Here is a 12905-nt window from a genome sequence, read left to right as displayed (position 1 = left end):
GTGGCCTTGGGCAACCTGGTCTAGTGGGAGGTGTCCCTGTCTATGGCAGGGAGATTGGAACTCGATGATCTTTAAGGTCCTTTCCAACCTAAACCATTCTATGATTCTATGATAAGAACTTTGCAGGAAACAAGTATGTCTCTGAGTTTGTATGCCGTATTTTCTTCTACCCTGGAAAAATCCAAAGAAACAGAATTGGACATCACCAGGACTGCTGATGACTGCTCAGGAAGACTTCCTTCATTCCTAGCATGCAGGAGAAAGGATATCTTGATTAAAGATTATTTTGCCTTTTAGGTTAAGATGGTAAATATCACAAATCTGAGACCACCAATATTAACTGCAGAAATCAACCAAACTAGACTCAATGGAACTAGTTTTCAAGTATGTTCCATATAAAAAAAAAGAAGTCATTAGCTAAAAGATATACTTTAACATCCTACAATGTCAACTTAAAAGACACCATACAATTAAAAAAAAGAAATACAGATCTGATCCGGTCTTGTCAAAACACAGAAATTACTCCTCTGGAGTGTAACATTTTTGATTAGGTCATGATGCTGAAAAACTTGTGGTTAAGTTCTATAGCTAGCTAACAATTGTAATTCTGAAAGCGATCCGTTTTCCAGTGAACCTTTTCAGCTCCTTGCTATTGCTGCTTTTGTACATTTTAAAATTAAAAAGGAGACAGCAACACTATCCTTATCTAGTATTTAAGCCAATTGTGATACTGCCTGTTTGTTTCTACTGTAGGTGATAAAACAGCTTTGATCATAAGAAGGGCTGCTAATCGAATCTTTTAAGAGTATTTATTATAAAACAAAATCCACATAATCTATAGTACAAATACAGAGTCTGTTATCTGGACAGATATTTATACAAAATACCAGTTACTTCAAACAAGACTTTGGTTTTGTTAACATAAAGAAACATTGCAGTTTCATGACCAGAAAATTGTTAATGTGTAATGATCTGAAGTGATGAAAGGCTCAAAGAAGTTTTTCTTAAGACAGTATTACCAAGTTCATTTGTATGCTAGAAAGCCATGCTCGGAACTATAATTGGTAAAGACTTTCTGTAACACAACAATGATTTTATGGCTCTAATGAAAAGTACTGTAGTGACAATATGAAAATAGCATCAACTTAATCCCCAAATACATGAGCATCAGTTACTGGCGCTTTTTTTTTTTTTAATTTTAAGTATTTTTAACAGATATTGAGATTTCTGTTGAAAAAGATTATGAATATATAAATCAAAGTTCACTTGAAATAATGCATTTGAGAGAAATTCCAATATATTACAAAGTCAAGACATGCATGCTCTAAAAATTCAGAAGTTGTCAGCTTTCAATTATTTCCACAACTTATGGATGTATGTATTTTAACTGAAGAGAGCCCTAACAATGATACAAAGATTTGTTAAAACCAGTGGAGTACAATCGACATATGATTCTGGAGGCACACATGGTTTAAGGCTTTGCTTTCTTCCCCAGTTAATATGCTGAACTGTTAAAATACGCAAGGCACTGAAGTATTGCATTTGATTGTCTTTTGTAGTAATAAATGCTACAAAATGATACACATATATGTAATTATTAGGCTGTTTGCAGAATACACATTTTAATATAAATATAAAAAAGACTGTGTGTGGGTTTTACCATAAAAATCCTTGGTACTCTTTGTATATTCATGTACATTTACAATAGCAGCAATTGCAATACAATTAGGTAAGTGAGAAAGCAATCTGGGTTAGTTTTGTTTATGACGCCCTCCAAATTTCACATACAACAAAGCAATCCTCCCATTTTGAACAGCTTTTGTTTTATCTCCATCAGCTGATGAATTCCATTTACAACTATTGTGTTTGTAGTTGCAACCAAAATACTTCTGTACTTATTTACACACTGCAGAATCTCTGCACAAATCAAATTGGAATATCACTCCCTTTGTCAAACACAGCTACCCTGGGAATGCTGTCACAGGAGTAACATCCTTATTTGGAGAAAGGTGCATCAGTGGGAGTACTTGCTTTTCGAAGATGTGAAAGCCGGTGGATTAGTCTGTCACTTACTGTAGCTGTCAAATTTACTTTTCTCCTCCGAGAAGTCCTTCTAAGCACATTCTCTTCACATATTTTGTCAACATAAAATGACCCATTTAGGAATTACCATTGTGGTCTTCCATCCACCAGTATTCTGTGTTGGCTGGAGAACCCAGCCCCTGACTCCAGAGGTGGGCTGCAAGGGCCACGGTTCATGCTGGGTGGCATGATGTGGCATGCAGGATGTGGCAGCTTGCTGTCATGGGCGGCTGGGAGCACTGTCAGTATGTCAGGACATGGCATTTTGAAGGATTTTGTTGTGGAATGCAGAAGCCACTTGTATCAGACTGGTTTCCATCATTCCTATCAGCAGGCTTAACGTTGATTTAAAACCAATTTTTCATTTTTTTCCTCCACGGAGTATGATCTTCCGTGAAAAGGCCCAAGCATAGTTGGCCAACCTCAAAACAAACAAATTAAAGAAATATACTCTTTACAAAAAACAGAGTAAGTGTTCTCAGGAAGCTAGAAGACGTGACAGGATTGAAAATATCTATGTATATTAATATTTCCTTTAACACGGTAAATACCTTAAGCTGTTTAGCTAAACTTACAATAGCTGAAAAAAGGGGTTTTTACATTTATTGAACAGAAAGTGTTGCAATGCCTAGGTGAACAGCAGCAGAACCAGCAGATACCTCCCAGAATTTAGGATTCAGCCTTCCCTGAATCTTCTGCACACAAGCCAAATTTATGGTGAGAACTGCATTCATAATTCATAACGGAGTCATAATAAAAACATAGAAACAAACAAATAACTGATCTGTAAATGACTATCTTCTTTGACTGTGGCTTGTCTAAAGCTCTGTCCAAACATGGACATTTATAAAATGTCCTTCAGCACTGCAATAGCAAATATGTTACTCCTAATTCAGGGCTCTATGCCAAGCACTCTTGTGTGTTATTAATTGTTGGGAACATATACCCCAATAAAATGACTGACATCAGAAAAGATCTGCTGCCAAAAATGCTTGAAGCAAACAGAACACACAACTTTTGTGAAGTTTGACTGACCACACTCAAAGTAGTACAACATGCTCCAGAGGGTCTGGTAAAGCATAGCACAGGAGCTCTCCCCAGCAAAGGGATCTGACCCTACAGGCAACGGAGTAATGTCCTTGTGACTGGAACATCAACCTGGTGTGACCAGCCCTTACTGAGTGCTCCTGCTTCCAAATCCTTTTTCACTCCTGTGCACAGAGCTTCAGAATTTCAAAAGCCCCAGAATCTAAGAGGCACCATTTGGCATAAAAATGGGGAGAACACAAGTCCTAGATCTAGCATATGACCTTCTAGATATCAGACAGAAAATAGATCTAGGATAAATGGGCCTGGAGATTTCCAGAAGGCCCATCCTAGATGTGTAGAACAGGTGTTGAGGGAAGACATAATTTTATTGTTACTTTGAAAAGCATCAGAACTTTTAGGGAAGTGCTTGCATCCTTTGCAGACCAGAGAGATCAAGGTTTATTACTGAAAAGCAAAGCCATTATTCTGAAAGAAGAAATGTATTTCCCCTCATTTCCACCTTCCTCTTTGGAACATGCTGATAATGGCACAGTTTCATTTTTAGACATGGGGCATTTTGTACTATGACACTACCCTAAAGAAAACATTATTTGTCATACACACGGATTTAGATTAATCTTAGGCTAAATGCTCTTCAGTGATCTGTCCAGACAGAAGAAAACTGAACCAGTAAGACAGCTGGGTTAGAGCTAACAAAGTTTCCTCAAATCTTCCAGCAATAATGGAGAAATGAATTACCTCCACGGCAAATTTCAGGGTGCAGTAGCTGTTGACCAGTCTAGCTGAAGTAAAGTCAAGCTATAATTTACACAAAACTTTTGCTTGAAATGAAAGAATACTTCATTGTTGAAGATCATGACTTGTCCATTTACCTTAGTGGTTCACCCTGTCCTGCAGATAGGACAAATTCTTCACAAGAGAAGATGACCCAAGTAGCTGCTTTCATGACTGCACTGGAAAGCAGGTAAGCTGCTCTCTGCTAGAACATCTGTGCTTTAAATGTAACAAAGACTCAACCACATTTGCTCATTACTAGCTGCTCTCCAGGCATAGTTCTGTACTACACTCTCAGCTGTTTCAAGTGCTAATATGCAGTCATAATGGGCTTGGAAAATAGCGATTGAAAACACTGATTCAAGTACTCACAAGCTCACACAGGTAGTCCAATCCCATGTGTCCCCCTGCAGGTTCTCAGGGGAGAACTCTTATTGTTATTTCAGTCAGCTTTCTCATAAAAAACTTTTGCACTATTAAAACCATGCCTAAGCCTCACCAAAACACAACTTTCCCCCACTTATTTCCTATTCAGCCCTGAACTGCTGCAACTTGTCATATGCATTCACTGGTTCCCTGCAACTCTTTCTCTCATCCTGATCTAGAAGAAAATAGCACCTATTGTCTATGTTTTAGCCTGAAAGTCCACAGGAGGGAAACCACTAAGAGCACATGGGGGATATTTCAGAAGAGAAGTAGCTCCCGTCACTTATATTTTCTTTCTGGTCTTTTCTAGCACGAGGAGTGCAATAATCCTTTTAAAGTATATAGTCTACAGCAATCAAAAGTAATATTTAGTATTTAAATGTTAAGATACTAAATTTGTATACAAATTCATTTTGGAAGAGGCCTTGAAAGTCAGTACTACGGAGCAGTGTGGGGCTTTGATTCTGATCACCAAACTTCAAGTGCCTCAGAGGAGGCAATTTCTCAGCAAAAATCAGCAGCAGCTTCCTTCTTACCCAAGCTCCAAAAGAATTTTACTCTTAAGGCAGTTAAGCTCTCAGCAAGTATGCTAATTTTCTTGAACTCAACTCCAAACTTTGTAAGGATCACAACGGTTAGGATTGTTATAGTTGTGGCTCTTTAAAAAGATCAGTGATTTAATGAAAAAAAGAATCAATGTAATTTTGCATCCAGTGTCATCACAGGAATACAGGAAAATTAATGTAGTATGTCTCTAAGATAGAACTGTAACAGAAAACAACTAAACTAATTAATTAATTACAAATGGTGAATAGTTATCATGCACAAAATTACATATGATGTGAAACTGGACTACCAACTGCTGTAATGCAGAACAAGTACTCATTTATATGATTGATGTGGTACACAAAATATCCCGTGGATTTATATTCCTAATTTAGTTCACTGAAACATGATCACATGAGAATTGCTTTGTTTCATCAAATCATTAACACTTGTTCAGAGATCTGCCAAGTCACTCTAGGAGTTACAAACCACGAACTTGTCCCTCTTGGCATAGTACAGAATTACTAATGTTGATAGGGTATGGGGAAAGAACCCATTCTTAAACTCCAACGCTGTATTCAATTTGTCCATGAAAAATGGTAGGCACCTTCTTTGTGCTCAATCTCTCAAGTGAAAATATAGACACGGAGATAGTAAAAGCTACTTTAAGTGTTTTAGTAACACACTAGGGACAGCACAAATCCTATACTTGAACAATGTAGATAGGAAGAACGGATCTAGACTAATAAATCTGAAAACACAAACTGGATCAGAACACTGTGGTCCCAGCCTTCCACTACCACAACAAAGACCTCTGTCCCAGACTCGCAGGTTTCTTCTGATGTGCTCTCAAATAACTTGCTAAAAAGACCCAAACCCAAGTACAATTTAAGTTCAAGCAAGAAAAAAGTTTTCATTGTTGCCAACAATATTAAGGCTGTCAAAGGCCCAAAACATGTTATTCAGCAGCTGCAGAAACAAGTGTGAGTATGCATATTCAGAAATTCCCTCAGATGTCCCAAGTAGTCACTCCCATTATCATCACCAGAGCTGAATTTATAAAGTGCCATAAAATACCCAGTCCCTTTTGTTACAGGAAGAGAGCAACCAAAGCAAAAATTTATCTTCTGCATTTTGAAAGGAACTGATCCTAGCCCCCTGTTCCCAAAGGGTAGGAGCTGGGAACATGAGCACTTGGTGGATCATGTTGTCCTTGGGTTACAGCAGTTTGTATATTAATTTATTTTTATTTCAACACAATTAGAAGGAAGTATATGTCTCCCCTCCTTCCTGCCCCGTGCTTTTTCTGTCCATTTCTAAACCTGAACTACTTTTGCGGCAAATTTTTATAAGAAATGACTAAACTGTTTGAATTACAGATGATTTTGTTTTGAGCTATGCAGATACCATTTTCAACAAACACTGCTTAAAAACCAAACAACTTTCCTCATTTAAATGAATACATGTGACCATACCATTCCACTTTGGAACATTAGAGATGAAGCAATTCTCTGATCAAGTCAACACAGTTGAACATCTCAGAGACCTGGCACAGTGAATTACTGGACTTTTGGGAAAAAAGAGAACTAGCACTGTATTTTGAGAAGCAGCTGACTATTACAGCCTCTTCCCAGACAGTCATCAAAGGCTCACAAGGAAGGATGAAGTAGCTTGGTTTCATCACAATTAAAATGGTGAGTCTGCCCAAATCTGCAGTTTGTCTTAGCTTAAATACCACTTTAAACTCGCCCCTTGCTCTCACTCACAGGTGAACACAACTGCTCCTACCATTCACCCAGTCAAGTGTGGAACTGATTGGAGCTAAACCAAATTTTTTAGGGCTGGGTATCTTTTTTAGCCTGAATCAGTTCCAGAATCGGCCATATGTGGAGTGGCATTAACATGAGGTAGGCCATGATGCCCGTGGGCCTAGTTAAGCTGGAAGGTTTGGCTAAAGGAAGTGTTCTTCCAGTTCAATGCTAACGTTTGAAATCCATGTTTCAGCATATGAGTTCTGCTGGGAAGTATTCTTGCAAAAAGGAGCAAAAAGGTTGTGATCTTTGCATGTTTTCTCCCAGTGGTGGTGAAGGGATGAGATACTGATAATTTTATTTAAACACGTTTTTCTTCTCTGTGAATAAACTTAAATCTCCTCCTCCCACAAGCCACTTTGCTTTCTTGTCTCACATTAATAAAAAGAATTACATACGTTTTGCATGTAAAAAGTGACTTAAAAATGCACAAAGGCTCAACGTTCCCTCCCCAAATACTTTGGAGATTGAGTCATTTTCATGACTTCAAAAAGGCAAATATGGCACAAAAGAATGGAAATTAAGTTAAAAAAAATCAGTTTTATAAATATTCTTCCTCTGTACAATTTTTCACAGCCCCATCCCTCCAACCCATTTTTTTCACATTTCTTTTTTTTTTTAATTCCCACCCCGATTTATTTTTAAATCATAAAATATATATTTTAAATCTGTTCATATTTTAAAATATTTACAGGAAAAGTTCCTTCAGTTGAGGTCATGAGGAATCTGTACAAGGAGAGGGTGGAGGGGGATAGAGGTGAAAATAGCTTCGTTCCGTGGCAGGAGACGGAGGGCAACTTTCTTCAGCCGACATGTACTGACTGCGAGGTGTGGGCGGAGGGGGATAAGGGTCTGAGTCTGAATTTAAATCTATATAGTATTTGTTGGCCTTCCATCGACTACTAGTATAGTCACTGTCACAAACATCTGTGCTGCAAGGCGTTGTGGGTGGAGCTATCCCTCGTATAAGGTATGGCCTGCAAGAAAGAAAGAAAGAAAAAAAAAAAAAAAGAGCACATGCATTAGTTGCAACCTGGGGGAAAAAGAAAGAAAAAGAAAGAGATTGAAAATGAACAGGTTTTCATAGGAACCCAACAAGAAGTACCTGAACTGTGTTAAATTTGAATGGCACAACTACCCTCACCCATTAGTAAGTTCTTCCAGCCCCCGACCAGCCAGAGAAGACCACCATAACCATTTAGCCCAGTCACTAACTAATAAATAGGTTGACACATTAAATAGTTTTAAGATAAGCTTGAGGAACTGAACAGAAAACACCAACTTTCTTTATACAGGATGCTAAGTAAATGTTACATAGCAATATAACCTATATATATTGCATTATTACTGAGCAACACTGAGGGTGCTAAACCCTGTTGTGTCAAAATAAGAACACAAAGCCCATGTTTAACATCAAAACTGGCATTATCTCCATTTGAATGGATATTTATTAAGAGACAAAGTTTTTTTTTTCAACAAGGTAAAGTCTGAACAAGAACATCTTGCTTAAGATCCAAAACTAAAAGACAGTTAAATAGAATATTCATCAAACCTTTTTGTCTGAGCTCTACCTGTAAGATCTCGTAGTTGAAGGAATGTTTGAGGAATAAAACATCTCTGCATTATACAGGGATCGATCGGTAGCTGGGGAAGGAGGTGGGTTCAAAATCTAGGAAGAGTAGGAAAAAGCAGTGTGAAAGTTTGGGTTAATTACATAACTCTACTTGTTTTGCAAACATGATTTATGCCTTCACTGTGTCACTCATCCTTATTTTAGTTTCCTCTCCTTGCTCCTGCTTGGGTGGGTTAATGCATTTTTTGAGATCACTGAAGTTCACTGCGAGACTTTACTCTAGGCTTAGGTACACAGCAGGCCTTCAAAGTTCCCATAGTACAGGGAATTTTCTTCCTTGCCACATCTGTTATTATGCTGGAAGGCTGGGGTAAAGCTGGAAATTAGACCCAGTTTTGCTGAATCTCAGTGCAATTCCCTGGACATAAGGACTGGTATCATCTTCAGCAGATGCTAATGGGAAATAAAGTCTGTTCCACTCACAGCCCCTAAACATAAACCCCCAGTCAATAGTAGGGTCAGGAGGCCAAGTTCCTTTCCTATAACTAATACACTTCCATCCTTCTCTGAATACTTCCTTTTTATTGCCGTTCTGTAAACATATCATTTTGGCACAGTTCACAATGCAAAGAACCTAAGAGCTAAAAAGTAGTTATAGTCTGCCCTAACCTCTGTGTGCACATACACAGTTGCTGGTAGCCCTCACACTAGGAAAAGTTTATTATGCTTCATAATTCTTTAGGATTCCCTAGCAGGAATCAGAACCCCTGACACGGTCAGCAGGATATTGGCCTAAAAACAAGGAGAGCACTTCAACCCTTCCAATGTGTAAAATTACATCATTGCTGTTAATGGTAGGGCCTTGCTACTGATGTGAGCATGTTGTACACAGCCTGTCCTGGGCATTCTGTCAAGCCATGGCCTGCCACAGTGACCACGACAGCATCCTTCCTCTGCCTCTGCTCTTCTCTCATAATAAAACTGTAAAATCACTAGAGTGGAGATCATTGTTTTGGTCTTCACTGCGCAGCATCAAGCAAAATGATTCCTGGCCATTGAGTTGAGTTTGTCGTTACTAATATTGACAAGCTCTGCATCCAGATTCACGTGAGGGGAGACAAGCTTAAATACCACCCATTGCCAGCTGTGAGGAATGATGAGAAATTGCCCCAGGAGTATCTTCCAGAAATCCTCTTCCTTGGAGGAGCACTTCATGCTACTTAAGGGTTCTCTCCTACTGGCACCCTGAGCTGCATCACCACCCCTTCACATTCAGATTAAATACAGCAAACAGAGTGTCAGCTAGGTTCTCAGGTATGTAAACTGGCATAACTCCACTGACATCAAGTCTTTCCTAGTCTTTATTCACTGGACCATCTCTTAGTACCGCTAAGATGTGTTAAACAAAACAAAAAAGCCAAGACAACTAGATGCTCAGATCTCTCCTTTTTATTATTAACCTAGGGCTGGGCAGCTGGTAGCTGGAAGCTAACCAGGTAGAACTGATCAAAATATTTGGATTAAGTAGTAATGTTAACATAACAAAGCCCTTGCAACAGCTTCCTTCTAAGAATCCAGCATGCCTTTCCTGAAGGAAAGGCTGATATCATCCCTGCAGGCCCTGGCTGACATAGCCCAGAATGGAAAGTGTGGAAGAAGAATTCCCAGTAACAGTCAGATTAGCTTAGAGCAGAAGTCCAATGGAACACTCAATCTTTTGGCCAACACAGATTCCAAAGAATGGCACAGGCAGATCAACTCTTGGGCTTCTTTCCTCTGTCAAGATTTATTTAAGATTTTAATATAAATTCAGCTAAGTTTTCTCTGTTTGTCCTTTCTATTGTGGCACTGACATCAATCAGGTACTAGCATGAAATTGTTCAGCATGTTACAGAGACCCTGGTGAAGCATGAGACAAGCAAAATTAGGAGCGTGCCGAGTTCCAAATATCTGCTAGCTGTGACTAGCTTCTTGATGGCTTTATTAAGAAGGTAATGTAAGAAATAAGTAACCAATTTTACCTTCTCAATAGATAAGCTCACAAGCTACTCTTTTCCATCTCTGTCCTTCTTAAAGGGGGGAGAGAGAGCACATTTGCCAGTGGTCAAAACACTATAAATTAAAATGCCCATACATAGCATAACAGCTTACATGTAAACACAAATGCACATATACCCACACAGTATGTGGGATCCTGATTAAATACTACTGAAAAATCACCTCAATAGCTATCAGACTGACTCTGCAAGCTTGTGTGAACAGAGCACTGAATGTATGTATTGCTCAGAAGCATTATGAAAAGAACTGTCATATGACAAAATGCCGGCAAACAGTAACGTTTGTCTCTCCTGTATATTCTTAGAGGATCATTTCCATTCATACTATACATCTTTGAATTCATGAAACTCTGATATGGGGACTAAAAATCTGTCGCTTCCAACAGCTAAAAGCCAGAAATGGAGCTAAAATACAGCTGAAAAAATTCAAGCAAAGAAACCTCTGCTGGTACCAGTGTTTTCTCCCAGTACACACAGCTGGTTTTCTGAATCAACAATCGACACTTTATCTAAACAGCAAGCTAAGCTTATTCATTATGCGTTTGCATTCCAGCCCTGTCACATCTTGTTTGTCTTTTTATTCCATGTGTGCCTGCAGCGTTACACAGTGCAAAATGTCATTGGGCCACTGACATCAGAGTTTACAAAGAACAAAGGAGGTGGCATCTCCAAAAGAGTCAAAAAGAAGAACAGAAGTGCAAGGAACAACCTAGCTCAGTATCATTCTAATAACAAAACATTTTAGACACTATATAGCATTGTGTAATCCTGATGAACTACAACAAATCCCTTTTGGGAAGTTTACTGGGTGTTGGACTAGGCCTGTATATCATAACAGTAACACCCAAGAAAAAACATCATTAACATTCTATTCAGTAGCACAAATGTTCATCTTCCTTTTCTTCAGAAGTGGGAGATATCTAACTCACAGGTGTATTTTCAATACATACCTGTGGGTAGAAAGTGGCTTTAGTGCTTGATGAGCTACTCGAAGAGGCTCCAGTTACATGGTTTCTGTCATATAAGGGGGCACCACTGCTTCCTCCCATAAGACTCATGGAGCTTATCATGGACTTTCCACAAGAGATGCCTGCAATGATATAGAGAGGAAAACAAGGTTAGGTAAAACACAATTTTGTCTACCAATGTAAAACAGAAAACAAATCCACACCTTGGCAAACCCATGCAATGCTACTGGTTGTCACTTTGGGAACAGTGTTTTATGTAAAAACTTCAGGATTACACGGAACAACATATATTTTGAAGAAAACATCTCACCCCCAGACCACCTATTGTCTCACTGTAGCACTGAACTCCTCACAACCCGCTGAGAAAGGAATCTCCAGAACAGTTGATCCAAACTTTTCACCCAAATCGTTAACTAAGAAAGTTTCCAATTAAACAAACTCAGGCATTTGCAAAAAAAAAAACCCGACCCATTATACGTTGCCCAAGAAAAACAAGCTAGAGACCTCCGAAGTGTTCATTTCCATTCAAAGAAATTCAATTGTAAGTACATGAACAACAGCAAAAAAATATTTTTGCTAAAAAAAAATAATCACTGTTTAAACTAAAAATCAGCAGAGGCAAAAGGAAGGAAACCTGGGTGTCTGGAAAAGGGAAGACAACATTCTCCAATCTGTTTTAGTCCAATAGACACTTAAATAACATAATATATTTTCAGCTTTTTCCTGTCAGAAGAATTTGGTTTGGGAAGTTTCCAGAAATTTTTCAGATGCAGGAAATATTTATTACAAGCAGAGTGACTTTATTTGTGATCATCATTCATGACTATTTATCTTTTTTAGAAATCCCATGGTATTAGGAACCTATGTCCCCTCTTTAGAATTAACATCAATGGTAATATTTTCAGCTGTTGTAACTTGTCACAGTGATATGGATTAGAAAAAACTAACAAATACAAATGAGAATCGGAATGACATCTTAGTATAGCACCTACAGACACACAGACAAAACCCACTGATACTTGGCTTTAATAGAAAAAGCTTTAGTGTGAAGTCCAATTTAGAACACCACTGCAAAGATTTCACCTGCAATGATTTCATCCTCAAATTTTATTTCCTACCACAAAAACCTCTTGATAACCATAAAAACATAATTTAAGCAGGAAATAGTCATTGAAGTGTGAGAAAGGCTAAACCTAACCCGCACCTGGCTATCTTCAAAGCCATGGCTAGAAGAAAACAACAATTAGCACATCTCAAAAACTTGTTTAGTATGAAGATGTGCCACATCTTTTCATTTCTCTTTAAGTTTATCATCTATCTGATTTTCAGCTGAAATGAAAAGCAGACTCCAAGCACTCCAAAGTATGGATTTCTTGTATTCTGACCCTGTCTGGCAGATTTAAAGGCAAACATTTACTTTCCAGCTTCCTGAACAATATGAAGAGATATTCTTTCTTCTCAGGGCTTTGTAGTTAAGAATTTGCTATTTCCTCTATGAAAAGTATATTTTACATTTGTAAAATACTTTAAGGTACATCATTTAAGTGTTTACTTTGATGTGCATATGAGGTTTCTGGGTTCTTATCTATTAGCTGAATATGCCGAGCTTTTATGTATA

General features: G+C 38.2%; 1 protein-coding gene across 1 annotated transcript in view; it reads right to left on the bottom strand.

Moving 5' to 3' along the window:
- Window positions 1-7209: 7209 nt before the first annotated feature.
- Window positions 7210-12905, bottom strand: part of LRP5 (low density lipoprotein receptor-related protein 5) — a 125833-nt gene continuing 120137 nt past the window's right edge. The window contains exons 20-22 of the mRNA XM_009889371.1: window positions 11270-11409; window positions 8261-8358; window positions 7210-7666 (exon numbers count right to left, since the gene is read on the bottom strand). Coding sequence (XP_009887673.1) covers window positions 7405-7666; window positions 8261-8358; window positions 11270-11409 — 500 coding nt within the window. The 3' untranslated portion in view covers window positions 7210-7404. The remainder of the gene's footprint in view (window positions 7667-8260; window positions 8359-11269; window positions 11410-12905) is intronic.

The sequence above is a fragment of the Charadrius vociferus genome, unplaced genomic scaffold (assembly GCF_000708025.1).
Source record: "Charadrius vociferus isolate BGI_N301 unplaced genomic scaffold, ASM70802v2 scaffold467, whole genome shotgun sequence".
Taxonomy (NCBI): domain Eukaryota; kingdom Metazoa; phylum Chordata; class Aves; order Charadriiformes; family Charadriidae; genus Charadrius; species Charadrius vociferus.
The sequence above is the reverse complement of the archived record's forward strand: the minus strand, read 5'-3'. Positions and strand labels throughout refer to the sequence as shown.